Source organism: Aspergillus campestris (assembly GCF_002847485.1).
Source record: "Aspergillus campestris IBT 28561 chromosome Unknown P168scaffold_7, whole genome shotgun sequence".
NCBI lineage: Eukaryota > Fungi > Ascomycota > Eurotiomycetes > Eurotiales > Aspergillaceae > Aspergillus > Aspergillus campestris.
Genome location: NW_020194342.1, coordinates 154,290 through 178,574, shown reverse-complemented (window position 1 = coordinate 178,574; position 24,285 = coordinate 154,290). Strand labels below are relative to the sequence as shown.

At 57.6% G+C, this 24,285-nt stretch overlaps 8 protein-coding genes across 8 annotated transcripts; 3 read left to right on the top strand and 5 right to left on the bottom strand.

Annotated features, from left to right (window-relative positions):
• Positions 1-106: 106 nt before the first annotated feature.
• P168DRAFT_269794 (putative MFS transporter) lies at positions 107-2,105 on the bottom strand (the record flags this gene model as incomplete). The annotated part of the gene is made up of 7 exons (XM_024835162.1): positions 1,936-2,105; positions 1,561-1,874; positions 1,410-1,499; positions 709-1,359; positions 563-637; positions 368-495; positions 107-277 (listed from the first exon to the last, which is right to left on the bottom strand). The coding sequence occupies exons 1-7, from the start codon at positions 2,091-2,093 to the stop codon at positions 107-109; spliced, it is 1,587 nt and encodes a 528-aa protein (XP_024692095.1). The 5' UTR covers positions 2,094-2,105.
• A 749-nt stretch (positions 2,106-2,854) lies between these two features.
• On the top strand, positions 2,855-4,410 carry P168DRAFT_269790 (MATE family efflux transporter; the record flags this gene model as incomplete). The annotated part of the gene is made up of 2 exons (XM_024835161.1): positions 2,855-3,404; positions 3,472-4,410. 2 exons carry the CDS (start codon positions 2,855-2,857, stop codon positions 4,368-4,370), a joined length of 1,449 nt encoding a protein of 482 aa, XP_024692094.1. The 3' UTR covers positions 4,371-4,410.
• A 187-nt stretch (positions 4,411-4,597) lies between these two features.
• P168DRAFT_290666 (agmatinase) lies at positions 4,598-6,767 on the top strand. Its single transcript, XM_024837268.1, has 8 exons — positions 4,598-5,215; positions 5,267-5,454; positions 5,513-5,596; positions 5,642-5,863; positions 5,912-6,129; positions 6,183-6,275; positions 6,342-6,492; positions 6,540-6,767. The coding sequence occupies exons 1-8, from the start codon at positions 5,090-5,092 to the stop codon at positions 6,619-6,621; spliced, it is 1,164 nt and encodes a 387-aa protein (XP_024692093.1). The 5' UTR covers positions 4,598-5,089; the 3' UTR covers positions 6,622-6,767.
• A 270-nt stretch (positions 6,768-7,037) lies between these two features.
• On the bottom strand, positions 7,038-8,424 carry P168DRAFT_327562 (GDP-Man:Man(1)GlcNAc(2)-PP-dolichol alpha-1,3-mannosyltransferase; the record flags this gene model as incomplete). The annotated part of the gene is made up of 2 exons (XM_024841250.1): positions 7,570-8,424; positions 7,038-7,495 (listed from the first exon to the last, which is right to left on the bottom strand). The coding sequence occupies exons 1-2, from the start codon at positions 8,393-8,395 to the stop codon at positions 7,038-7,040; spliced, it is 1,284 nt and encodes a 427-aa protein (XP_024692092.1). The 5' UTR covers positions 8,396-8,424.
• A 1,261-nt stretch (positions 8,425-9,685) lies between these two features.
• P168DRAFT_311136 (aminoglycoside phosphotransferase family protein) lies at positions 9,686-11,407 on the bottom strand (the record flags this gene model as incomplete). Its single annotated transcript, XM_024839464.1, has 5 exons — positions 9,686-9,975; positions 10,111-10,599; positions 10,677-10,941; positions 10,971-11,286; positions 11,361-11,407. The coding sequence occupies 5 exons, from the start codon at positions 11,405-11,407 to the stop codon at positions 9,686-9,688; spliced, it is 1,407 nt and encodes a 468-aa protein (XP_024692091.1).
• Positions 11,408-11,869: 462 nt separating this feature from the next.
• P168DRAFT_311135 (kinesin family protein) lies at positions 11,870-18,047 on the bottom strand. The gene is made up of 9 exons (XM_024839463.1): positions 17,983-18,047; positions 17,640-17,933; positions 17,242-17,565; positions 17,004-17,176; positions 16,693-16,938; positions 15,410-16,642; positions 14,888-15,305; positions 12,797-14,784; positions 11,870-12,737 (listed from the first exon to the last, which is right to left on the bottom strand). The coding sequence occupies exons 2-9, from the start codon at positions 17,791-17,793 to the stop codon at positions 12,180-12,182; spliced, it is 5,094 nt and encodes a 1,697-aa protein (XP_024692090.1). The 5' UTR covers positions 17,794-17,933; positions 17,983-18,047; the 3' UTR covers positions 11,870-12,179.
• A 927-nt stretch (positions 18,048-18,974) lies between these two features.
• On the top strand, positions 18,975-21,418 carry P168DRAFT_290664 (uncharacterized protein). Its single transcript, XM_024837267.1, has 3 exons — positions 18,975-20,557; positions 20,623-20,991; positions 21,077-21,418. Exons 1-3 carry the CDS (start codon positions 19,313-19,315, stop codon positions 21,185-21,187), a joined length of 1,725 nt encoding a protein of 574 aa, XP_024692089.1. The 5' UTR covers positions 18,975-19,312; the 3' UTR covers positions 21,188-21,418.
• Positions 21,419-21,680: 262 nt separating this feature from the next.
• On the bottom strand, positions 21,681-24,231 carry P168DRAFT_290663 (MFS transporter). The gene is made up of 3 exons (XM_024837266.1): positions 23,624-24,231; positions 22,648-23,560; positions 21,681-22,533 (listed from the first exon to the last, which is right to left on the bottom strand). Exons 1-3 carry the CDS (start codon positions 23,884-23,886, stop codon positions 21,886-21,888), a joined length of 1,824 nt encoding a protein of 607 aa, XP_024692088.1. The 5' UTR covers positions 23,887-24,231; the 3' UTR covers positions 21,681-21,885.
• Positions 24,232-24,285: the final 54 nt, after the last annotated feature.

Sequence of the window (24,285 nt, the reverse complement as noted above, 5' to 3'; positions counted from 1 at the left end):
ATTTTCATTATTCTGTCTCAAGCTACCTATACAGACATAGCTACTATGCAGGGTATAACAAAGTGTCTTATTCTGATAGAGGTATATAAGGATGAAGGTCAAGAATCTAATCAAACTCCGCATTCACCCAGCCCGGCACAGGCGCTCTCGCCCGCCATGACGCCCCAAACCGCTGCAACGCCGCGAGACCGCTCCCGCTGAGGACAACGACGATCAAAGCCTGGGTGGTGAAGGTCCAGGTCCAGCCGGTGGACTCTTGCCAGGGGGCGATGAAGAACTACCATGCGTTAGTCTTTTATGTTATATACAGACTTTGATCAATGTCCAGGGTGTGTATATACACTTATAGGAGGAGATGGAGACACACCGGATTGATAAAGGCACTCAAGTTGAGAAATACAGCGTAGAAGATGACGATGCTGGTTGATTGTAAGGGGTGGATGTCGATGATATAGCTGGTTGTGATGGTGTTGCCGATTTGGATTCCTGATGCGACTGCTTGGGTTAGACTCTTTCTGGACATCCATAGATGGATATGCAATATATGGAATAGGAGCAATACAGAAGAAAAACGCAACCTGTCCCACCATCCAGTGGTATCCTTTGTCGATGCTCACTCCCCAGAGGATCAATCCCACTGTTTGTATATAGTCGTCAGTATATCCGGAAGGAACAGGTGAAAGGGGAGAAAGAAATAGAAAGACAAACAGGCCGTCACCCCCACAGCAGGCCATCCCAGCCACAGCCTCATCTCAGCAACCCTGACTCCCCCATTGCGTCTTGCTAGTCTATTTACCAGCGCATCGCTTAACCGCCCCGAACAGCCTACCTCGGACACGACTGTCCCCACCAGTAGACCCAAGAAGAGCAGACCCTGCGTTAGGGGTGTCCACTCTGCGTACGCGGCTGGGATCATCGTGATCACTGATAGCACCCACCAGTACCATGTGAAGACGTAGCCCACTACTGTCGCCGCTGCGATGGGACACTGCGTGAAGGTGAGGATGAAGCGCTGCATGGCGGCGAAGATCGAGGGGTGGCGGAGGCCGGGGATGGGGTGGATGTTGATGAAGGGGAGGGTTTTAGTTCGGGGGATTTGCTCTTTTTCTTCGTTTCTTATGCTGACTGAGCTTGGGGTGGGTGTTTCTCTGGGTTTGGGGGTGTTCTTGTCGGTGGAAACACCCCGTTCGATATCCGATGATGATGTGGATGTTGGTAGAGACGTGCACTGCAGCATCAGACTCCGGGGATAGAGCGTCTCTGGCATGAAAAGCAGTTCCAGCACGAGAAGCACCCCGAAGAGGATCGCGTTAAACCAGTTGATCCAGGCGGCGCTGACGAGGTTGAGAAAGCCGCCGACTGAGTTGTCAGTTTATACCTTCCATTTGTTTTCGAATATAAAAACATACACGTTGGACCCAGTAATAACCCCGAGTCGATTGCCAACACCCACAACCCTAACTTTTGGCCGCGCTCGTAATCGAAGAAGAGATCGTTGACTGTATTGTTAGTTTATATGCAGAGATACATGAGGATAAGAATAAGAAGAGGATAACACACCCACTGCCATCCCCACCGACGACGCAGGACTCACGCCCACCCCCTGGAAGAATCTCGCCACCATATACCCCCCATAACTGTCTGCCACAGCTGCCCCCACCGTCGAGACGAGCGCGATTACCGTCCCGACGAGGAAGACCACCCGTCGTCCGTAGATATCGCCCAGCGAGGACCAGATGAGCGGACCCACCGAGAGTCCCAGCGCCGGGAGCGCGACTGTCCAGTTCACTTGCGCGTAGGAGATGTCGAACTGGCTCTGGATGGAGGGGAAGGAGGGGACGGTGGTGGTGGTGATGTAGGTGAAGAGGAAGTATCTATCATTCTTTGAGTATTCAGAGCCTGTAGGCTTGTGGGGATGGTGAATAGTAAACCCACTTGAACATGACGATCCCGAGGATACTGTTCTTTTGGAACGCGCCCCAGTTGAGTGGATCCAGTGGATCAGAGGTCGGTTGGGGATGAATGTCTCCATGTTGGATTGTCTGGGCGATACCGTCGGATTGAACGGGCAGATGCTTCTCATCGACGCCCATGGTTGGGATGAACTATATGGATAACAGGACCATCAACAGGTCTCTGTATACTGGACATGTCTACGATATAAACTATCCTACAGATGTTCTGCGCCATATCAAGGGGATCTATGTCGAATCAGAAGACATGGCGATATCAGACTGAATTAGGGCACGCCACTGCCTATGACATTGAAATATCCAACGCCAATCATGCGTGGCGATAAGTCTGATATCAACATCTCTCCAGCCCTAATTTTGGTATCACTTAACATGGGATGGCCATATCATGTCGGAAATACCAGGACCAGTACTAATGAGTTTCACCGTTTTCTTCCGACACTATTAGATCATCGTCTACTCTATCGAGTCTGACCATGTACAGCGATATCGGAGTCAGGCCAGCTAGACGATCTAGATCGCGGAAAATCACGATGTCCATCGTTTCCTATTTGGGGTAATGTTTGGAGCGCTGATAAGGACGTCGTGCATACATCCATCCAGGCCCTAAGCAAGGAGTCTCGACGCGATCTACGGTGGGTCGTTAGAGACAGGAACGTCTACCATTAAGCCAATTAGAGGATGCAGTGGTATGTTTCATGCAACTATACGAACAGCTGGATTATGGAGTTGACATTCTGCCATCATAGGTAGGTCTAGACGATGTATATCTATATAGAACGCTTTGTCTATATAGGTATACTATTCTATATACAACGCTTCTCTATATAGAGGACTTCTCTATATACTACGCTCCGTATTCTCAGTCATCAATCACCACCATGTACGGCAGTTTCCCAGTTCCAGATCACTCGACAGTTGAGGATGACCCTCACGAGCAGACGTCGCTGCTCTCCCACCCCCAGCAGGAGAGCTGGCTCACCGAGTTCGTGCATCTTCTCCGACAGTCAATCCCCGTTATTCTCGCCTACACGCTGCAGAATAGTCTCCAGACCGTGTCTGTTCTCATTGTCGGCCGTTCCTCGCCGGAGAATCTGGCCACCGCCGCCTTCTCCTTAATGTTCGCCATGATCACGGCCTGGATGATTGCCCTCGGCGGCACCACCGCCCTCGACACTCTAGCCTCCTCGTCGTTCACCGGGAGCGCCAACAAGTACGATCTGGGTGTTCTCCTACAGCGGGGGTTCTTCGTCCTGACGCTGTTTTACGTGCCCGTGGCCGTGTTGTGGGCTTGTTCTGAGCCCGTCTTCCTCCTGCTGGGTCAGGACCCCCGGCTGTCCCGCGATAGTGCACGCTTCCTTACCTGTTTGATCCCTGGTGGTCTCGGGTATATCTATTTTGAGCTGATAAAGAAGTACCTCCAGGCGCAGGGTAAGTCTTTTCGTCTCGCTTCTCTCCACCCTTGCTGAGCCCTCGCTGACCAAATCCATGGGGACAGGCATCATGCGTCCCGGGACGTACGTCCTGCTAATCACATCGCCCCTCAACGCCCTCCTCAACTACTTCTTTGTCTACCCCCTCGGCATGGGTCTTCTGGGCGCCCCCTGCGCAACGGGCCTTTCCTACTGGCTATCCTTTGCGCTCCTCGTGCTGTACGCCCGGTTCGTGGCCGGGTCCGCCGGCTGGGGCGGCTGGTCACGCGAAGCCACCCACCACCTGGGGCCCTTTGCCCGCCTGGCCCTCCTCGGCGTCATCCACGTCGGCACCGAGTGGTGGGCCTTTGAGATCGTCGCCCTGGCTGCTGGTCGCCTGGGGACCGTCCCCCTCGCGGCGCAGAGCGTCATCATGACGGCCGATCAAGTGCTTAACACCATCCCCTTTGGCGTGGGCGTTGCTACCTCCGCGCGCGTCGGCAACCTGCTCGGTGCCCGCGACGCTCGTGGCGCCGCTCGCGCGGCCCACTCCGCTGCCGTGCTGAGCATGCTGCTGGGTGTCGTCGTCTTGGCGGCGCTGATGGCCTCACGCCATCACTTCGCGGCCCTCTTCAACCCTGACATCCGAGTTGTGCGCCTCACCGCTGAGGTCTTGCCCTACGTCGCGCTTTTCCAGATTGCAGATGGCCTGAACGGGAGCTGCGGCGGGAGTCTCCGCGGGATGGGGCGCCAGCACGTTGGCGCTTTGGTCAATCTCGTTAGTTACTACGGCGGGGCGCTGCCACTAGGGATCTGGCTGGCCTTTCGTCACGACTGGGGACTCCAGGGCCTCTGGGTGGGCCAGTGCATTGCGCTGTATCTGGTGGGGGCGTTGGAGTGGGTGATTGTGGCTCTCAGTGATTGGCGTCGTGAGGTGAACCTGGCGTTTTTGCGGATGGACGGGGTTCAGAATGAGGGGATGTAGAGAGTGTATCTTTGTCTAGTCCATGTCTAGTAGATGAATCAATGGGTGAATATTCTATCTCCAAATCAATCCGTGACAAATTGAAGCCTTTTCTTATCAGCGTAGATAAGTGACGTCATTTCACGATAAGCAATTGGGCGCTGTGATTGGCCGATAAGGTCCTCCTGTCAACTGCCCGATTGGGAACGCAGTCGCTGCCTCAGGACCCTCTCCAACTCGTTCTCTTCTTTCAACGTCAAGATGTTATCTCTCGATCTACAACATGTCATGCCAATTGAGCTCTACGCTAACCAAAGTTTACTCTAGTCCGCCACATACCGTGGACCCATCGACCAGACAGACGGTCTATGCTCAAACAAGAAGTTGTGGGGAGATGCAGACTCCCATCTCCAACGCAGGACCCGCTTGCTGGAACGAGAAGTTGCGGGGAGAAGAAGGTCGATCATCTGTCGCCGATGGTCGGCCGTTGCTATCATTCTGCAGGTCGTGGACAGTCTTCTCATGCGGTGTTGGATGTGGTGAAGACGCCCTATCATGGGCTTGATACGGTGATGACAACAGGAATTGGGAGTGGAAAGATTCCCGTGGAGACAAGGATGGCCAAATACAATGACAACGGTGGAGCATGCAGAGACAGCGAGGCATAAATACACCAGGACGCCTCGACTATCCTTCCCATCCATGTCCTCATCCGTGTCATATCCCGACCTCTCTTCACCATGTTTGCTGTTACCCTTCTAGCCCTTTCCGCTGCAGTGTCGGCCCACAGCAGTCACCAGACGCCTTTGGCCGGTCCCCATCAGAGTCTGTGGTACAATACTCTTCCTGGGGATGGGGGTACGCAGGTATATCCCCGTTGTACCACCAATTAATGCGGTCATGGCTCACATCTACAGGCCGACTCTGTCTTCTCCGGCATCTCCACGTTTGGCCGTCTCCCCTACTTTCCCTGTCTAGCCAGCGAGGACGAAAAGTATGATATTGCCTTCCTAGGCGCCCCCTTCGACACCGGAACGTCCTACCGGCCTGGTGCCCGGTTTGGGCCCAGTGGCATCCGACAAGGTTCTCGTCGTCTCAATCTCTAGTACGTTCCGCACAGTGCCTACTTATCAGTGCCCAAGGCTAACACAAGCGGTCTTCAGCGGCGGATACAACGTCCCGCTAGAATCTAATCCCTTCGTCAGCGATCTGAGGATTCTCGACTGCGGTGACGTTCCTGTGACATCGTATGTCTTCGTCGCCCTCCTCCTTGTCTTTAACTAACCCCCCAGGTACGATAACGAGTGGGCCATCCAGCAGATCGAAGAAGGCCACAACAGCATCCTCATGCGCAAGCCCTACACCAATGCTGATGAATACGGCCTCTCCAAGGCTGGCAAGACCCTGCCGCGGGTTATCACCATGGGAGGCGACCACACCATTACCCTTCCTTTGCTGCGCAGCATTAATAAGGCATATGGTCCCGTCACGGTGATTCACTTTGATAGCCATCTGTACGGCCTTACCCTACTCCATACCATACCTACATTCTAACTAGTTAGTGACTCCTGGAAACCCAAAGTCTTTGGCGGCTCCCCCAGCAAGGTCGCCGCCATCAACCACGGGACCTACTTCTACCACGCGGCCATGGAAGGTCTCCTGAGAAACGACACCAACATCCACGCCGGCATCCGCACCACTCTGTCCGGACCCTCGGACTACGAGAATGACGGCTACTGCGGGTTTGAAATTGTTGAAGCCCGTGAGATCGACACCATCGGTGGGTTCTCACTCCCGTCCTTCCCATTCTCTATCACTGACACGCGTTTTCAGGAACGGACGGCATTATCAAGAAGATCCGCGATCGCGTCGGCACTGAAAACCCCGTCTACCTTTCCATCGACATCGACACCTTGGATCCAGCTTGTACGTATCCCAGGCACTTCCTCCGAGAAACCCAATTTCAAATGCCAGATACTGATGATTGAACAGTCGCCCCCGGCACCGGCACCCCCGAAACAGGCGGCTGGTCCACGCGCGAACTCCGCACCATCGTCCGCGGCCTCGACGGTCTGAACCTGATCGGCGCGGATATCGTCGAGGTGGCACCTGCTTATGATACCAATGCTGAGCTTTCCACTATGTATGTGTTACTTTTGCCATTGGTGATATTGGCTAACTGTTATGTAGGGCTGCTGCCGATGTGTTGTACGAGATTTTGACGATGATGGTTAAGAAGGGGCCGTTGTCGATTATGAGGGATGAGTTGTAGTTGTCTACTACAGCCCTTACTACTGCGCTACTATACGCTTCTACTGTCGCATTATAAGGCTACAGGATTACTCACGAAGTCCAAAAGTGCCATGATATCTTTTGTAGCCGAGTACATTCTTCAGAATACTACTTTAGACTACGATCAGTACAATATTTTCCACACTAGCAGTACATTGCGATCAGTACACTACGATCAATCTACGTTTAGCACAACCCTTGCATTTGAGATAGAAAAAATGGAGATAAAGTAGGGTAGAATAGAATATTATATTAATTACAGTCTATACAAATAGTACAAAACAGCCAACACCCCCAGCAAAACACCCACAGCAACCATCCCTAACCCATCAAACGGCCTCCTCTCCCGTCCCAACATCCCCTCAATCTCCCTCTCCAAACTATCCCCCATAGCAGTCAACGAAAACGCCCCCGCACGCGCTCCCTCGCCGTCGCAGCCATACGCGCTGCCCTACCGTCCTCCTCCGCCCACCCCAGCACCTCCCGCATCACATCCGTCCACTCCTCCGCCCGCGTCGCATCCCGCAACCACCCCGTCTCCCCCTCCACGACCGACTCCAGCGGCCCTCCCGTGTTCGACGCTAGCACAGGCACCCCCGCCCGCATCGCCTCCACCGGCACGATCCCGAAGTGCTCGTTTATCGGCGTGTACACCAGCAGTCGGGCCTGCGCTAGCAGCGTGTCTCGGAATCCTGTCGGCACGGACGGCAGGAATAGCACGTCGACTGTGTTCGGGACCCCCAGCGCTGTGATCATGCTTTGCGCGGTCGCTGTTTCGAGTCCCAGCTTCGTGCACAGTGCTTCTAGCTCGTGCTTGTATTCCACGTTTTCGGAGACGCGGTTGTCGTAGCCGCCTGGTTTGTTGGTTAGTTTTACTTTCTGAAGTCATATAACAATGGGGTAAAATGGAAAGCAGAAGAAGGCATACCAGCGATTACGAGCCTCGTCCCTCGTCGTCCCTCCGCCCCTAACCCGTGGTACGCCCGGATCGCCAACCCCAGGTCCTTCTTGCGCTCGAACCGGTTGATACTCAGGAAGATTTTCAGCCCGTCCCACAGAGGCTGCGCGGTCTCGTCATCGTCGGTCTGGAAGTCCTTCTCCTTCCCTCCCGTGAAGGTATCTATATCAACGCAAGGATACACGACGCGCACGTCGCCGAGGCGCCCCGCGCCAAAGACCGAGGCGATAACGCCGCGCGTGAAGCGCGAGTTGGCGACGACCTGGTCGGCGGCGCTCATGGCCCACCCTTCGAAGTGGTCGAACGGGTACCGGTAGAGGTGTTTCGCGAGCTGCAGCAAGCGGCTGCCTTCGCTGCGCCGCGAGAGGAGCTGGTCCGGGAAGTGGCAGTAGAAGAGGATGCGCTGCTTGGTAGACGGTTGTTGTTGGCGCGGGCCGAACGCTCGAAGAATGGGAATGCAGGCGGGCACTTGGTCGATGATGAAGATGTTGTCTTGCTTGGCGGCGAGTTCGCGGAGCACGGAGACGGTCAGGTGGAGTTGGCGCAAGATGGCCATGAGTACGTAGAGTCGTCCGCAGACGTGGGCGGGGAAGACTGTGTTTCCACGTACGCGCACGTCGAGTGTGCCATCGCGCGCTTCCTCGAAGCAGTGTGTGGGATCGCAGTGTGATGTGTAGATGGTGACCTCGTGGCCGCGGTTCTTCAGCGCGAGGGCCACGTCGATGATGAGGCGCTCGGCCCCGCCGATGCCCAGGTCGGGGTGGATGATAACCACCTTGGGGTGTGGAGGGGGCATTGTATCGGATTGCGAGGGGAGAGAAAGACCGAGAGGTAGAGAGAAGGATAAGATGAAGATGAAGTTAAAGTGAAGTCGCGATGATCGATAAGAACACGCGGCCGATAAGATAGGGTCATGTGACGTCTTGGCGAGCCCTAATCGTCTGTTGGCATAGAACCGCAGGAGCATACATTCTTGCTTCATTCTGATGTGTTCTGAAATGGGATTACTTGCCTCAATCCTCATAATTACGTTATTATAAAAGATATGGAGTGGGTGTCGGGGAGAGAGAGTGGCGTGTTTCATTCCAATGAATGAAACAAGCTGCACAAAAGGCCGTGACGAGCTGGTAGCTCTACTTTGGCATTTCACCATTTACTGCGTGCTTTGTCTACTGACCTAAGTGCATGAGACAGGTATCCCCAAGGAAAATTTCACATTGCTTTGACTGCCTCGTCCACAGCAGCTTGGACCTCTTCTTTGGTTCCATCCTTCTTGATGACCGCATGCGTACCACCATTATCTTCTCGCCAGTCCCTGATTGAACTAGGAACTTTTCCCGCATTGGGTTGGCACTGATATCTGTGGTAGACCACGCCGCTCTCCGTCACTTCCCCATCGTAGTCGAAGCGAATGCCGATTCTCTCTAGCTCTGCTTGCGATCTTGGCCAAGCTGTCTTCCCACGACTGACAGTGGGATTGACAAGCCTTGTCCTGGCGTTGCCTCTGACAATGGATTCGCCGAGGTTTCGTAAGGCTCTCATTGCAATCCGGCCTATTCAAAATCCAACCAGCAAGGAGACCGAGCGCTACTAGAGAAAGTGCCACTCCATATAAAACTCACGATTTCACTGTACATAGCACAAGGTTCACTATCTTGCGGATCGTGTGAAATCTTTATGAAGGTGAGGAGGTTCCTTATATGCTTCCACAACATTGGCTTCCTGTAGACGGAAGGGAGGATAACTGATCGTCAAGAGTCCATGTTACAGTCGTCGATTGGGCAGCAACGGGGTTGGCTGCAACTGCCTCGAGCGTCAGGAAAATGATGTGGCGGCACGTCATTTGCTCCGATAAATATGGCACAGGTGCTCGGGAAGCCCAGATGACGTGCCTTGCGATAGCCTGGCATTGAGTGAAACCCTGGCTGGCAAGATACTGGGGCAAAGCAAACCCAATACAACACTCTGACTAGCTGTAATTTTAGGAGACTCGGGAGTCGACGATTTTTATTCATTTGTCACCCCTCTCTCCCGCTGGTATTCTTGACTTGTAGTAGTCGCGCCATTGGAGAGATAGTTGCGCGTGCTACTCATCCTCATCGTGGTCATTGAACGGCCAATGACGACCTGTCATTTCGCGTTCGTGCTCCGTGTTGAGGGAGGCCAGTCCGTCATTCCTCATCTGGCGAGAACGGAAGCAGGCCGCTTCGTAGTTATCTGGATCGGTCCAACCGTCCACGCCAACGCCAATAAAACTACGGATCCGTTTGAGTTGCAGGTCCACTTCTTCTTGCATGTCTTGTAGACGCATAATATCATCCGCCTCGGCTGACGGGAACGAAATCGGACATGGTCCGCTCGAGGATTCATGCCAGGCTTTGGTCATGAGCACCAGGTCCGCCTAGAGGGGGATATTGTTGCCTTCCCAAGGCTCGCCAGCGTGGGTGAAGATGCGGCGGATGAGCATGTTCGTCGGCTGCTCCATGGCGCGGAAATGTGGCTCGTTGAAACGCTGCGTGAACGCCAGATAGAAAAAGTGGATATGGCGACACCGAAAGTCTTCGAGAACGTCGGCCTTTTCTTCGTCGTCCAGGCCGCTGAGATCGGGCCGAGGCGGCGGGCGAAATGCAAGCAATTTCGGGTCTTCATAGTTCTGAAAGTATTTGGGAATCCCAGCGGTGAGGAAGAGCGGCAGCACCGAGGCGTGTTGCCAATCAATCAATCCAACGATGTCGAGATCATCCGAGACAAAGATGTTGTTGGGCTGAAGGTCCGGGTGGCGAAGGAGAGGGCGATCCAACGACCCATCCGACGGAAGCAGTTTCGGAGCGAGTTCGAGGTACGCTTCGAGTGAGCGAATGTGGTCGCTTGGCTGGGATAATCTGTAATCCATTGACTCGCGGTAGGCACGTTGGAAAGGAAAGCGAGGCCGACCGTATTCCTGTAGCCATGTGATCTCTTTCAAGGCCGGGGCGCGAAGAACGTCGACCGCATTGACATCTGGCAAAGTGAGAAAAATGGGAGAAAGGAGGGAGAGAAGGGAAGTGGGTGGGCCAAGAAGGCAGGGGAAGACTCACAGGGACCGCGGTTGATAGGCAGCGTCGCCCGTTCCTTGAACCACCACTTGAGGGCGGTACTGGGACCGATGCAGAATTCTGAGTCTGGGATAGCAATCCGCGGTGCGTCGGCTGGCAGGTCTCTGTCGTAGTAGATGCTTCCGCTGACTGGAAGCTCGATGGTCTGGAGCTTTGCCTCGATCTGGACCAACTGCAGAAGTACTTTGAGACGCTGCTGCTCTGAGAGATCGAACCAGGCCGCCCCTAATGGTCGTCCTGGTAATTTCTCCATGGGCACATATTCTCTGATCCAACTGGATTGGTCGCATCGATCGAGTATGCGTGTACGCGCGGCACGGGGAGACCATGGGCACGGAGGAGAGCCAAGGTGGCCACCTCACTGGCGACGGCCAGTCGTTTGGGTTCTGTTGAAGGATATGGCAACCGGGCGAGTACCTGAGAGTTATCGACCATGGTAACCTGTAGCACACGATTGAAGCCTCCTTCAGCCAGCTTGACCAAACTTTTGACGTCGGTGTCGCGCCTCCGTATCGACCGTGCCGCGGCATTCCTCAGCGCGTCGACGTCAAACTCCCCGCGCCGCTCAGCGAGGCGAGCGTTCTCGTTGTAACTGCCGAGATCATAAGCTATCGAGGTCGCAAAGAAGGAAGGGGGATGGGAGGGCCATCATTTTGGGACTCTCACATCCATCGACCCGACGTGTAGTCGAACAGTCGACGATCGTCATCCATCGGTGGGGTCTTCCGGGGGGTATCAGTGGAGTAGGGTACCGCAAAGATCCGACTAGATGGGCATGGACGCCATGCCCGTGCCGTCGCGGATGTGAGCATGCCGCAAATGAGGAGTTGGGGGTGAAAGAAGTTGTCGCGATATACAACACGTACAGGCCCGCTCGACTGCTCAACGATACAAACGACGAATCACATGATTCAGGGTCACATGCTCGCTTGGTTGGCTCTCTGAGTTCGTGATTCTTTCCTCGCCCTTTTTTGGCAAGGATTGAAGCATCTGTATACTTTGTAATTCGGTCTCAAAGTGATCGTATCACTTGTGTAATACCACATCAGACGTGGCCAATGCACTTGCCGGCCGGGCGCCCAAGCATATCGGTCACATCAATCGCCTGATAGGACTGGATTTCTACATCTATATCTATATCGGTCTCTAGACTCGGACGGGGGAGGATATCAAAGATTATACGGGCAATAGAGCCAACCGCTTGGCATCGTCAAACAATCAAGATTCATAAAGACAGAACAAAGTATAAGCAGGGGGTGAATGTGCAGAACAAAGATTCAAGACAGGTCAGAAGCAGAAAAGGTATCAACAAGTCAGCAAAAGGGAGGACAGAAGGGGAATATATCCACGTGGAATTCATAATACAGGGTAGTAGCGGTCGAGAATAAACATCGTGTCGGTGACCAAACCAAGAAAGGGGGAAAAAAAATGGAGAAAAGAGCGAGAAACCAGGAGGGAAGGGGCAGAAGACGGGACGCTCAACTTTTAGAAACAATTCAGGGTACTCTTCTTCTTCTTCTTGTTCAGAGCGTTCATCCGCTCCTCCAGCTGCGCCCGAGCGGCCTCGGCCTCGCGTCGCGCACTCCGCTCCTCCTCGACGGCTTGCAGCGACAGGCGCTGCGAGTTGCGCTCCTTGCGCAGCGTGCTCAGCTCGTCCTCCAGCTGCCAGGCCTTCTTCTTCCAGGCCTCGCTGTCCGACTTGACCTTGTTGCTCTGCGCCTCGAGGTCCCCGAGGGCTTCTTCCAGCGTCGCCGTCAGCTGCTTCTCCGCGTGCAGGTGCTTCTCCATCGTCCGAATGCGCGCCTCCTGGTCCTCCACCAGCTGGCTGTTGACGTTGACGATCTCCTTGCTGGCGTGGCGCGAGCTGGGCGGCGACACGCTGCTGCTGCCGTTGGTGCCGGCCGTGATCGTCGGCAGCGGCGGCAGTGGGATGGCCGGCGGGGGGGAGGGGAGCGAGGCGGCCGACGAGCTCTTCCGCAGATTCGACGTCAACGAGCTGCTGCGGTCGTGGGATACATCCGGGGCGGTGTTCTTGATTTGGAGCTGGCAAGGGATTAGCGTCAAGAAAGCAGGAAAGAAAGAGAGAAAAGAGGGGCGGCTACCTCCAACTGCTCAATGCGCACCCGATACGTTTCAATCTCCTTCTCGTAGGTGCCGATCTTGGCGTTGGCCTGGATGAGCGCTTGCTCGCGCTCCTGCTGGATCAGGGAGAGACGGTTGTGGTGCTGGTCGAAACTGTTGGTGATCTGGTCCTCCAGCTCCTCCACCAGCCGCGCGCTCTTGTCCTTCTCGGTCGTGGCCGCCGCCAGGAGCGTCTCCTTCTTCTTCACCTGGTCGTCCTTCTGCCGGAGCGTGTCCTCCAGCGTGGCCACCAGCAGCGCCAGCTCGGTCACCTTGGCCTCCTTGTCCGCGTTGCTCTGCGTGAGCGCGTCCAGCCGGTCGGCGTCCTCACCCCGGGCCGCCAGCTGCTGTCGCAGGTCGTCGTTGATCCCCAGCATCTCAGCGTACTGATCGGAGAAGCGCTGCTTCTGCGCCACAATGTCCTGCAGCTGGTCCGCCAGGTTGTCGGCGGTGACGTCAGCGTTCAGCAGCCCGCCGACCATGCCCAGCAGCTTCGCGAGCTCCGCGCGCGATGCGGCGATCTCCGACCGCAGCGCCCCCAGAGCCTCGTCGTGCGCCGCGTCCTTCTCCGACAGTTGCGCCTCGTGCTTGGCCTGCGCCGCCGCCTGGGTCCGCGTCTCCAACTCGACGAGCTCCTGGCGGTGCGACTCCTGCAGGGACGCCAGCTCCGTCCGGTGGCCGTCGTCGGAGGCCGAGCGCTGGGCCTCGATCTCGCGCTCCAACTCGGCGATGCGAGACTGGAGCGCGTCGCCGGCCGTGGCCGTCTGGTCGCCCTGGGCCGCGCGGAGGCCCGCCAGTTCGCGCTGGGCGGCCTCGTGCGACTCGTCCCGGGCGGCGACCTGGGCCGTGAGCGTCGCGATGGTTAGCTGCAACTCAGCCACGCGCGCCTCCTGCTCCCGCTGCTCCTCGTCGAGCTCGCGGGCAGCGGCCTCCTTGCCGGCCAGCTCGTCGTCCGCGGCGGTGCGGTCGCCGCGCAACGCGTCCACGTCGGCCAGGGCGCGGTCCAGGTCCTGCAGGGTGCCGCTCAGCTGGCGTTCGGACGCCTCCAGGGACCGCACGGCATCCGCGTGCTTGCCCTGCCACTCGGCGAGTTCGCCCTCCAGGCCGCCGATCTTCCGGTCCTGCTCCTCGGCGCCGACGTCGTGCGACCGGGCCGCCGCCTCCTGCGTCTGGAGGAGGCCCTGAAGCTGCGTGATCTCGTCCCGGAGCTGCTGCGCCCGGGCGGCATGGGCCTCGGTCATCTGGGTGATGAGGGTCTCCTGCTGCACGATCTGGTCGCGGAGCTGGGCGAGGAAGGTCGGGTCAACGGAGGACCCGCCGGCCTGCAGACTGGTCCGCTCGCGGGTCAGCCCCGAGATGATGGTGGACTTCATCTCCATCTCCTTCCGCACGCTCTGGTTCTCGGCCTCGAGGGACTGGATGCGCTCGACGCGGCTCTGCAGCTCGTGCATGGCGGCGTCCAGGTGGACCTCAAAGTTCTGTCGCGCGTCGGGGCGGTCGCCAAACTCCTCGGTGGCGATGGCACGCATGGAGGTCAGGGAGCGGTGGGCGCGATCGACGGTGGATATCAGGCTGGTGCTCGTCTTGCGGCGGATCATGGGGGTCTTGAAACCCGGGGTGGTCGGGGGCGACGTGGACTTGGGCCGCTGGAGTTCGGTCTTGAGGGACTCGATGAGGCTCAGGGTGTCCTCGTGCTCAGCCTGCAGCGCGGCGTACCGCTGGGTCATGAGGCCGAGGCCCTCCTCGTGCTCCCCGAGCAGCTTGCGCATCCGCGCGAGCGCGTCAGGGTCATCGCCGCCGGCGAGGCCGCGGGTCGAGGTCCCCGTCACCTCCGTGGGCTCCGTCTGGCCGTCAGAGGAGGAATCGCGCGACGGCGCAGGCTCCCCGGCCAAGGACAATTCCGAGGACAGTGACTGCGAGAATGAGCGTCGTGTGCCACTCTGCGAGTCGCCGGGGGCCCCGGGCTCCTCTAAAAAAGACACCGGGCGGGAGGAGGCGGTGGTGGCAGGAGGCGGGGCGTGGCGGTGGTGGTGGCCGGGGAAACTGGATCCTGCCCGGGGCCGCGGCGTGACGGGCCGCTGCGTGACGGGCCTCGTCGGCGGCGTCCTGCCGCAGGGCCGCCATGGTCTTTAGGGCGTCCTCGTACTTGGCCTCGAGGAGCTCGTAGTCGGTCAGGGTGGTCTCGTGCTGCAGGCGCAGATCCAAGAGTTCCTGCGACACGGTCTCCAGCTTGTCGGCCACGACGCCGGACGGGGTGGGGCTGGGGGGCTTGGGGGCCGAGAGCGACGTCCGGTCGGCGGGCGGGGGCGACGATGCCAGGCGGCTGGTGGCGCGCTCCAGCACCTGGAGGTCGTCGTCGTCGGCCGTGGGGACGACGGCCGGGGCCACCGCCCCCGTCTCCTCCGTCTCCTCCTCGATGGTGGCGGGGATCGGATCCACCAGGCCCTCGTCGGAGTCCGGAATGGCGGTCTCGACGGCCTCAGTGAGAACCTCGAGGGAGGGGGCGCGGTTCCGTGTTGGGGGGCCGGTGGCCGTGGCTCGGACGGGGGGGTTGTCCGCGCCTCGGGCGATGCGGCGCGGCCCTCGGGCGCGACGTTCTGAACGTAGTCGAGCTCGTAGAGGAGGCTGTCCAGCTTGCCGAGGCTGCGCTGGCGATCGACGACGTGCTCCAGGCGGTCGACCTCGCGCTGCAGGAGCTCCATGTCCTGGTCGGCCTCGGCCAGACGCTCCTCGAGGGTGGAGATATAGTCCTCACAGTGGGCCTCGCTGTCGCGGGCACGGGTCAGCTCCTTGCGGAGCTCGGCAACGATGGCGGCGTGACGCTCCTCGCCGGACGAGTGGCCCTCGAGCTTGGACTCGAGCTCGTGCAGGTAGGACTCGGTGCCGGACTCGCGGTCATGGAACTTCTGGACGCGGGCCTGCAGCTGGGTGTTGAGGGCCTCGACGTAGGCGCAGGTGGTCTCGCGCTCGAGCAGGGTGCTCTCAGTCTGGGACAGGGAGGCACGGGTGTCGGAGAGGGAGGACTCGAGGCTCTGGATGGTCTTCTCGTACTCGAGCACGACCTGCTCGACGGACTCGGCGAAGGAGTGGGAGCGTTGCAGGCGCTCGACGGAGCTGCGGCCGACGTCGTGGGCGGGGTCGGCGTCGGCGGCATCGGCCGATCGGGTCTTCTCCCCCTCGGACCCCCGGGCCAGCTCGGCCATGAGACGGGCGTGGCGCTGGCTGAGGGCGTTGTAGCTCTCCTGGACGTCGAGCAGCTGGTTCTGCAGGCCGATCTCGCGGTCGTTGGCGCGCTCGGGGCGCTCCGGGGCGGGGCCGTCGCCGCGGCGGCGGTCGGGACTGGCCTCGGCGCGGCGCAGCTGCTGGCGCAGGAAGCTGACTTCGGCCTTGAGGCGCTCGATCAAGGCATGCTTGTCGCCCTCGTCGGCGACCTGCTGGATGCGGGGCTTGCTCTGGATGGCGCGGGCGCGCTGGGCGTACTGGACGGTGTTGAGGGTCTCGCTGAGGTGGAACTCGGCCGGGGTGACGCATGCGATCATGTAGGTGTAGGCATTGCCCCCCAGGGAGTCCTGGAGGAGGCGGGTCAGTTTGGAGTCCCGGTAGGACACGTGGGCTCCGGCCTGGCGGGAGGACAGCTGCGAGATGACTTTGCCCAGAGCGGCGAGGCCGGCGTTGATGGAGATACCCTCCCGGGCACGCTCGCCCGAGGCGCCCGTGTTCTTCAGCCGCTCGCTGCCAGCCAGATCGACAAAGTGGAGCTTGCTCTCGACGGTGACGGTGGCGGCGTCGGGCGCACCGGACGCACCGTCAATGGGCATGGACATGCGCTTGTCGCGGGGGCGGTGCCGGCGCCGGCGCCGGCGGGCTTCCGCTGGACCAGGTTCAAACTGAAGACGGCGTGAGAACGCGAGGACTTGGCATTGATGGCGGTGGAGTCGGTCTGTCGGATGGAGGAGCCGAAACTGAGGGCACCCATGAGGTCGTCGATGGAGTTGATGGTGACCTGGTGGAGGCCGGTGAGGAGGATGCGACCCTTGGTATCCTCGCGAATGGAGACGGAACCGCGATCGGACTGGGGAACGGAATCGGGAAGGAGGAGATCGCGTAATTGTTCGTTGTAGATCTAGAGGGGAGGAAGAGGAATTTAGCGGGGGGGAGGATACCACCACGAGGTTGGGGGAGAGCTACTTCGACGTAGGTGGCCTTCATCTGCCAGGACTTGTCGACGCTGGCGCGGTTGAGGCTGGCGGCGGAACCGACCGAATAGCGGGCGGGCGTGCGCAAGCCGGACGAACTGTTCCGGTTCTGTTTGGGGGGTTCTAACCGGTCGAAGAGCAGCTGGGCAGCGCGGGGGATAATACCTGCGATCGACCAAATCAATATCAACAATCATCCACTTCCAGAAAGAAAGGAGAAGAACACTGACCTCTCGACTGGGGGTCACCCTGTTCGCTGGGCCCCGATGTGCCCATGGTGTAGGACTTGCCGGCGCCCGACTGCCCGTAGGCCAGGATGGAGACATTGTAGCCCTGCAGGAAGGAATGCACGCTCTCGCAGAGGTATTCCCACACGCCATCCTGGTTCACGGTCTCGGGGAAAACGCGATCGAAGACGAAGAGTTTGCGACCTTGGGGGACATCGACGGCGAGGCTGGTGGCGGCCGTGACGTGAACCATAGACCGTTGGAATCGTTGGGGGATCAATTCGTAGCCGGGGTCGTCGGGCTTGAGGGGGGGACGAACGCGAACGGCTGTAACCAATGAGCATTGACCGCATAGAAGATGAGGACGAGAGAGTCAAAGAGAGAAGGAGAGAGATACGCACCGACTTTGACGGCGGTCTTGCTGTCCTCATCGGAGGCGCGACTGCCTTGTTTACTGCTCATACTCAGGCGACTGGTACTCCTCGGAGTGCGCATCAAGGCACTCAAGGGTCGCGGGGATGCGCCCGTCGGCGAACCAGGCGGCGAGGGCGTCATGGCCCTTTATGGCACCGGTTGGGGATCGAGGCGAACGATTCGAGACACGAATGGGGGAGGGGGGATGAGGTCGGTCACATCGGCGAGTTGATCTCAGCGAATTGGACGTGTCTGGCGGCCCTGCATGGGAAGAGAAGGGACTATTTCCAGTCAGTGGGGTCCGAAGAGGAACAGAAGAAAGCGAATTACCAGCAGACGAGATATGGGAGGGAGAAAGACGAAGGAGGAGAGAGAGGAGGATGGAGGGAAGAGTGAGGAGAGAGTAGATGAGGTTGAGGCGAGGAAGAAGAAGTTAAGGGGAAGTTGGATAACCTCCTGAACCGCACGCCAACCACCGGTCCTTTTCCCTTTTTTTTTCTTTCTTCCTGGATTACTTTCTTCTTTCTTCTGTTTCTACTATTTTGTTTGGTTTGATGGTAGTGCCTTATATTTATTTGATTCATTTTGCTATTAGATTGCTCCTACATCGATTAATTTGGCTATTTGTTTACTCTATACCATCATCGACATCGATCGTTCGTCCTCCACCAGGAACCAGGAACCAAGAACCAGACCGTGTCGAACAGCAGAGTGAGACTTTGTTTGGACCTCTGTCCCACGGTCGACCCGACTAACCTCCGTTCCAGCGTGGACAAGAGGATGCAACCGAAATAACGAGCGACTCTCTGCGAATGAAGAAGCTTGATTGTCCCCCTGGCCCACTTGGTCTGCTCTCCAACCCAGTGAACCCACCCAGAACGTGGTCCTCTTTTATTTCTTTTTTCCTTTTCTTTTTCCCTTCGTTCTGGCTTCCAGTCGATCTGTCTTGATGGGGTTCAGTCGCGTAGTATCAGTCTTATAGTCCCCTTCCCTCCAATGCCTCCACTCCTGTTACATCCGGGCGTAAACGGCTCTCCCAGTACCAACCCATGTCGATCGCAACCATGATCACAGTGAACCGAGGGAGGTCAGGGAACGCACTCCACGGAGGGATTCAGGGAACGGAGGGGATCCCCCCATTCATCCAAGCGTAGCACAGACGCGGTCGTCGGCACCACCGCTAGACTCTTTTCAGCACCTGCCTCCATGCCACCCCGTCCTCACGCAAGGGTCCCTGGGGGTCCCTGGGGTCCAGGATGGATGAACCCTCGCCCGATCACATTTGCGACCTCGGTGGTGGAAATTCAAATCGGGGTCCATCGGTGGCTATCCGTCTGTCCTCCCGTCGCGATTCGATCTCCACCGGGTTGGAGACAAACGGGTGGCGGTTGGTGATACCTGATCGATCATTCTCTTCAGGAGATCATTAATTCACTTGTTGTCTGCCCCAGAAAGGGATGGGGATGAAAAGAGACCCCCTAAGGAAAAGAGTGACGAAAGTGACGAAGATGAAGTCGAAGAACGATATCGTCACGTGAGTACGCGGCACGTGCCGGCATCGCGACGCGACTTTGGCTTCATTTTCTCTCTTTCTCTCTCTCTCTCTTCTTGTTCTCTCAGTCTCCACTTTTGGCTCCTCTTTTGGACCGGAGATCCCATCATGCCCGATGTCATTGACCTGGTCTCCTCCTCTCCCCGTCCCCTCCCTCCCCCTCCCCCTACCTCCGCTACGACCGTCAATCAAGCTCACCATGAACCTGCCTCCAATCCCTCGAAACGCCGTCGACTGAGCCCCGATGCCCAGGATCCGTTCGTGCTCTTCTCCGACGAAGATGTCCTGCCATCCAGACCCGCTCCGATGCAGACATACCCGGGGGATCTGACGTCCGACCCCATCACCTTCACCTCCTCCGCCCCGCCGATCCCCCCAGACACCATCACCATTGACGATGACGACGACATCGACGAGTTCAGCGATCCCTTCGCCGTCCCCGACCCAGCAGATCTGTGGAATCTCGCAACCACCGCCACCACCGCCGCCCCCGAGATGATCTCGCGCCCCCGTCCCCAGTTCTCAAGTCGCACCGAAAATCTCCTCGCCAGTCTTCACAACCGATCCCAGTCCAACGGCGTTAACGACGACGACTATGACGCCCCAAAGCCTCGGTCCCGGCCTACGTCAACGGGGAGTCAGCCCAAAATCCACCCCCCACGCAAGGACGGTGAAGACCGAGATCTCCTCGACGACCCGCCATCTCCCCGACCAGCCCCTCGCAAAACAGCTTCGAAACGGACCACCGCCGACAAGGATGCCCGGGCCCGCGAACGGGAAGCCACCAAGGCGCAGCGAGAGCACGACCGACAAGTCGAGAAAGAGCGGAAGCAGCGGCTGAAGGAAGAGAAGGCGCGGGAGAAGCAGCGGACAGCCGACCTGGCGGCCGTCAACAAGCTCAAGATCGACAAGAAGGAATCCCTCCCGGAGATGATCGTCGACCTGGCCACCACCTTGCAAGAGACAAGTGTGGGCAATCAAACGGCCGAGTTCATGACCCGGCTGGGAGTCGAGCAGACCTTCTTCGCGAGCGCGATTCCCAACGTCGTCCGGTGGCGCCGCAAGGTCCGCGCCCAGTACAACCCCCGTCTCGGATACTGGGAGCCGTGTGTCCCCCACGTCCAAGACGAAGCGCACGTCCTCGTGCTGCTCACAGCCCAAGAATTCGTCAACCTGGCCACCGCGACTCCATCCACCCACCCTTCAGAGTCATCACATCCCGTCGACCTCCAAACCCACGTCCACAACCTCAGAACCGCCTACCCCAACTGCTCCCCCATCTACCTCATCGAGGGCTTAAAAGCCTGGTTCCGCAAGAATCAAACCGCCCGCAACCGTGCCTTCCAAGCCGCCGTGCGCCGCGCCGCCGCCCCCCACCGTCTACCTCCTCCTCATCCCGCCAACGCACCACAAAACAGCAACCCGACCCCATCTCCGACGATGTCGTCGAAGATGCCCTCCTCGCCCTCCAAGTCACTCACACCTGTCTCATCCACCACTCCGGCACGCCCGCCGAATCCGCCACTTGGATCAAGACCTTCACCGAACACGTCTCCACAGTGCCGTACCGTCGCGAGCGCATGAACGGTCAAGACGCCGCCTTTTGCATGGATACCGGCCAGGTCAAATCCGGCGACAACAAGTCTGACACTTTCATCAAGATGCTCCAAGAGGTGAACCGCATCACGGCTAGCATGGCCTACGGGATTGCAGAGCGATACCCTAGTGTGATGGATCTCGTCGGGGGGATGAGAAGGGAGGGTGTTTCTACTCTGGAGGATGTCAAGGTTTGTTTATCACCCCCCCCCCCCCCCCCCCCCCACCGCAATATACTAGGCGAGAAAGAGAGAAAATAGAAAACTAACAACTCAGAAATCCGCCAACAAAAACGGCGCCCTCACCAACGCCCGCATCGGCCCCGCCGCCAGTAAACGCCTCTACAAAGTCTTTATGGGAACGGACCCGACAGCAACGGGTGTATGATATGATATAATATGATCTAGCCTGACATCCGTAGTTTACTCTATTGGGATTATTCTTTACGGTGTATACCATGTCCAATATCTCTATTGGTTGCTTGATTGATCTTCCTTCGTTGACTGGATTGGTTCTTTGTCTTTTTTGCAGCGTTCAATGGGTTCGCATATATCATATAGGTTGCATCGCAGTGCGTTGGGTGGGTTTGTATTATGTTGCATGCATTGCATATGTTGAGAATAGACGATCTGCATGAAAGAGCATACATATACATATCTTATGGCACTGGCAGATATATATTCTGTAGATAAAATCAATTCTCAAGAGTGCCTATACGTACAGTATAACATAAGACTTGCTATTTTACTCCCGCTTCTACATCAAGATATATATATTTCCTAGTAATGCAACAAGATATCGAACGGCAATTTGCGCAGGCTTGTTATGACTGATATCCCAACAATATATAGACAATACCAATATTAGTCTCGAGAGAATAATCGAACTATAGTTTTCTTCTCCAATAACTGAAACTAACCTAACTATAAATGATAAGTAATAATGCCGTGCAACACCTGGCTTTCCAGTTCAACGCAAACCAATTTTATAACAAACATGCAGTTACCTTATCCAAGACCCATTGCCACAATTGTACAACAAACGCTAGCAATACTGAAAATAGAAAATCGATAAAAGGAGGAAGATTATACAACAACTCCCCTCCGTCTCCATGCCCTCCACGCTACACACCACGCCACCATGGCGACTCCCACACTGACCGTGCACCCCACGGCCCAAAACCCGAAGCATCGCCATCCGCGACATTCCCCGTCGTCGGTGCTGCTCCCCCCGTCCAGTGCGTCCTGATACCCCCGCGAGTAGACGATCCCCCAGAAGGCGGCTCCCACGGCCGGGACCATGGCGACGATGCCCCAGTTGGTGCCGAAATTCTCGACGCCCCAGACGACGGAGATGATGATTGGGACGAGGGAGAAGGCACTACCGTAGCCGAGGCCGACTAGGGCTGTCGTGAGATGCGAGAGCTGTGGGTGCTGGATTGGTAGGGGGGTCGCGAGGATGAGGTAGCCGAGGAGGAGGAGAAAGGCGGATGGAAGGAGGAAGGAGAGGCGGGAAAGACGGAGACGGGTGGACGGCTCTAGGTCATCGTCTTCCGAATGGCTGGGTGAGAGATGGGATGCGGGTGGGGCGAAGTAGTCCGAAAGCGAACCGGTCAGGAGTCGAGCGACGGTCGACGTGAGCGCGACGGTGGTGACGTGCGTCGCGGGCAGTCCGGCGGGGGACCTATTCGCCGGGATATTCCCCGGCGTGAGCGTTTGGACAATGGTACCCAGCTGGTCTGGTGTCAGCTTCAATCATCACAATAATAAATAGCATTCATGACAATCATAACAATTGTAAAACCCCTAACAATGGTAGAAAAAGGTGAGGATGAGAAAGATACGCACATTGTTGATATAAGCTTCCCCCGGGCCCGTCACCAAGAAGAACCCCAGAGCAAGCCACCACATGGTGTGGTCTGCGAGAAACGTCCTCGTCTCGTAGTTGAGAAGCCAGGTCTTCTTCTGACGTTCCTCCTCCTCCCGGACCTTATAGAGCCTCGCGGCCTCGCGCTCTTCCTCGGATGCAGACATCTCCCCTTCGGTACTGCTGCCTTCGGCCCGCGAGAAGGTCCCATACCGATCTCCTTCGTCGCGGCCGGCCCGGAAGAATGCGCTGTCATCCAGGAGGCCACTCCGCTCGAGCTCATCAACGGTGGCGTCGATGTATCTCTCTTCCTCGTCGTCCACAATCCGCAACCCGAACGTGCCGATGACGCCGATGGCGAGGAGCAGTGCGCCCAGGAACAAGAAGTATCGGAAGACGTCGACGTCGCCGCGACTTCCGTCTTCTAGACGTTCGCACAGCAGATATGTGCCAACCTGGCTCTGCCACATGCCGCTGAGACCAAAGCCCGCGATGGGCACCGCGAGCATGATCCCCTTGTGCTTGCCCCGGCCGAAGTTCTTGGCGCAGGTCGTCACCGCAGCGAGATACATGGAGCTGGTGGCCGTCCCGATGGCCACGAACGCGACAACCATGACCCAGAACGGCCATCCCTCCCCGCCGGCGTCCGGTGGCGGACCGCTGCGGTAGGCGAACGCTGCGAGAAAGTAGCCGGTCCCAAACACAATCCCAGAGAATAGGGCCAGCGGAGACGGGCTATACCGGTCACACAAGTATCCAAACAGCGGGACGGGCAGGTACATGGACACCTCGGCCGCGATCGAGACGGCATTCACCCGAAGCTGCGTGTAATGGAGGCGAGTCAAGAACAGCGGTCCGTATAGGGAAAAGGCGGTGATACTGCCGGCGCCGAGACTAGAGATGGGAAACTCGGTCAGACACCGTCACGACAACCATCCTAGATATCAAGCAACATACCAAGTGATGACCCCCAGCACAAAGCTGGATATCCGCACAATCTCTCGGGCGAGTCTCCTGCGGTCTCTCTCCACGATCTCTCCGACCACGTCGTTCAAAAGGCCATCGTCACGGGACAGTCTCCAACCCGACCCGGACGGAGAACGGCTGCCGTCGTCGGCATGGGGGCCAGCTTCTTGCCCGGCCAGCAACGGACGGTTTTGGTCAAAGTCCCGTTTATCGATATCCGGTTGCTGCTGGCCATTATGAGGGGAGCGGGGCATCTTGCGTGAGAGCTAATCGAGAGCTTATACCGACGGCGGTACCCGTAGATGATGCAATGGCTTTGTCGATAGATAAACGATAGCTATATGAATAGTCTAGCAATCTTCCCAAAGAACCTAGCAGGTAGATACCCTCGAGATGAGCGAAGACCTATCGGGTACAGAGTGTACCTGACCAACTCACGCACCGGGAGATCAGCGGACAGTTAATAAGTTCTGGTCCACTACTTCACCGGCGGGTGTCAAATGAGGACATGTCGAGAAAGGGAACCTGATCACCCCGAATCGCGTCGAATGATGAGGTCTCCCAAGCAAGACGACTGACTTCCTTGCGATGGTTGCTGCAGGAAGGGAGGAGAGTTGGCGGTGGAGCAAGAAGGTCGTCATCATCGGAGCTGC

Excerpts from the sequence above, each read along its gene's own strand:
- P168DRAFT_311135 (XM_024839463.1), bottom strand. The coding sequence starts at position 17,793 with ATGACGCCCTCGCCGCCTGGTTCGCCGACGGGCGCATCCCCGCGACCC. Across the intron at positions 14,785-14,887 it reads GGCCCGTCACGCAGCGGCCC|AGGAGCCCGGGGCCCCCGGC; the intron begins GTCACGCCGCGG and ends TGTCTTTTTTAG. Across the intron at positions 12,738-12,796 it reads TGCGCATTGAGCAGTTGGAG|CTCCAAATCAAGAACACCGC; the intron begins GTAGCCGCCCCT and ends ATCCCTTGCCAG.
- P168DRAFT_290663 (XM_024837266.1), bottom strand. The coding sequence starts at position 23,886 with ATGCCCCGCTCCCCTCATAATGGCCAGCAGCAACCGGATATCGATAAA. Across the intron at positions 23,561-23,623 it reads GTGCTGGGGGTCATCACTTG|TCTCGGCGCCGGCAGTATCA; the intron begins GTATGTTGCTTG and ends TCCCATCTCTAG. Across the intron at positions 22,534-22,647 it reads GGGAAGCTTATATCAACAAT|CTGGGTACCATTGTCCAAAC; the intron begins GTGCGTATCTTT and ends ACACCAGACCAG.
- P168DRAFT_290666 (XM_024837268.1), top strand. The coding sequence starts at position 5,090 with ATGTTTGCTGTTACCCTTCTAGCCCTTTCCGCTGCAGTGTCGGCCCAC. Across the intron at positions 5,455-5,512 it reads TCTCGTCGTCTCAATCTCTA|CGGCGGATACAACGTCCCGC; the intron begins GTACGTTCCGCA and ends AGCGGTCTTCAG. Across the intron at positions 5,864-5,911 it reads ATTCACTTTGATAGCCATCT|TGACTCCTGGAAACCCAAAG; the intron begins GTACGGCCTTAC and ends CTAACTAGTTAG.
- P168DRAFT_290664 (XM_024837267.1), top strand. The coding sequence starts at position 19,313 with ATGCCCGATGTCATTGACCTGGTCTCCTCCTCTCCCCGTCCCCTCCCT. Across the intron at positions 20,558-20,622 it reads ACCGTGCCTTCCAAGCCGCC|CAACCCGACCCCATCTCCGA; the intron begins GTGCGCCGCGCC and ends ACCACAAAACAG. Across the intron at positions 20,992-21,076 it reads CTACTCTGGAGGATGTCAAG|AAATCCGCCAACAAAAACGG; the intron begins GTTTGTTTATCA and ends CTAACAACTCAG.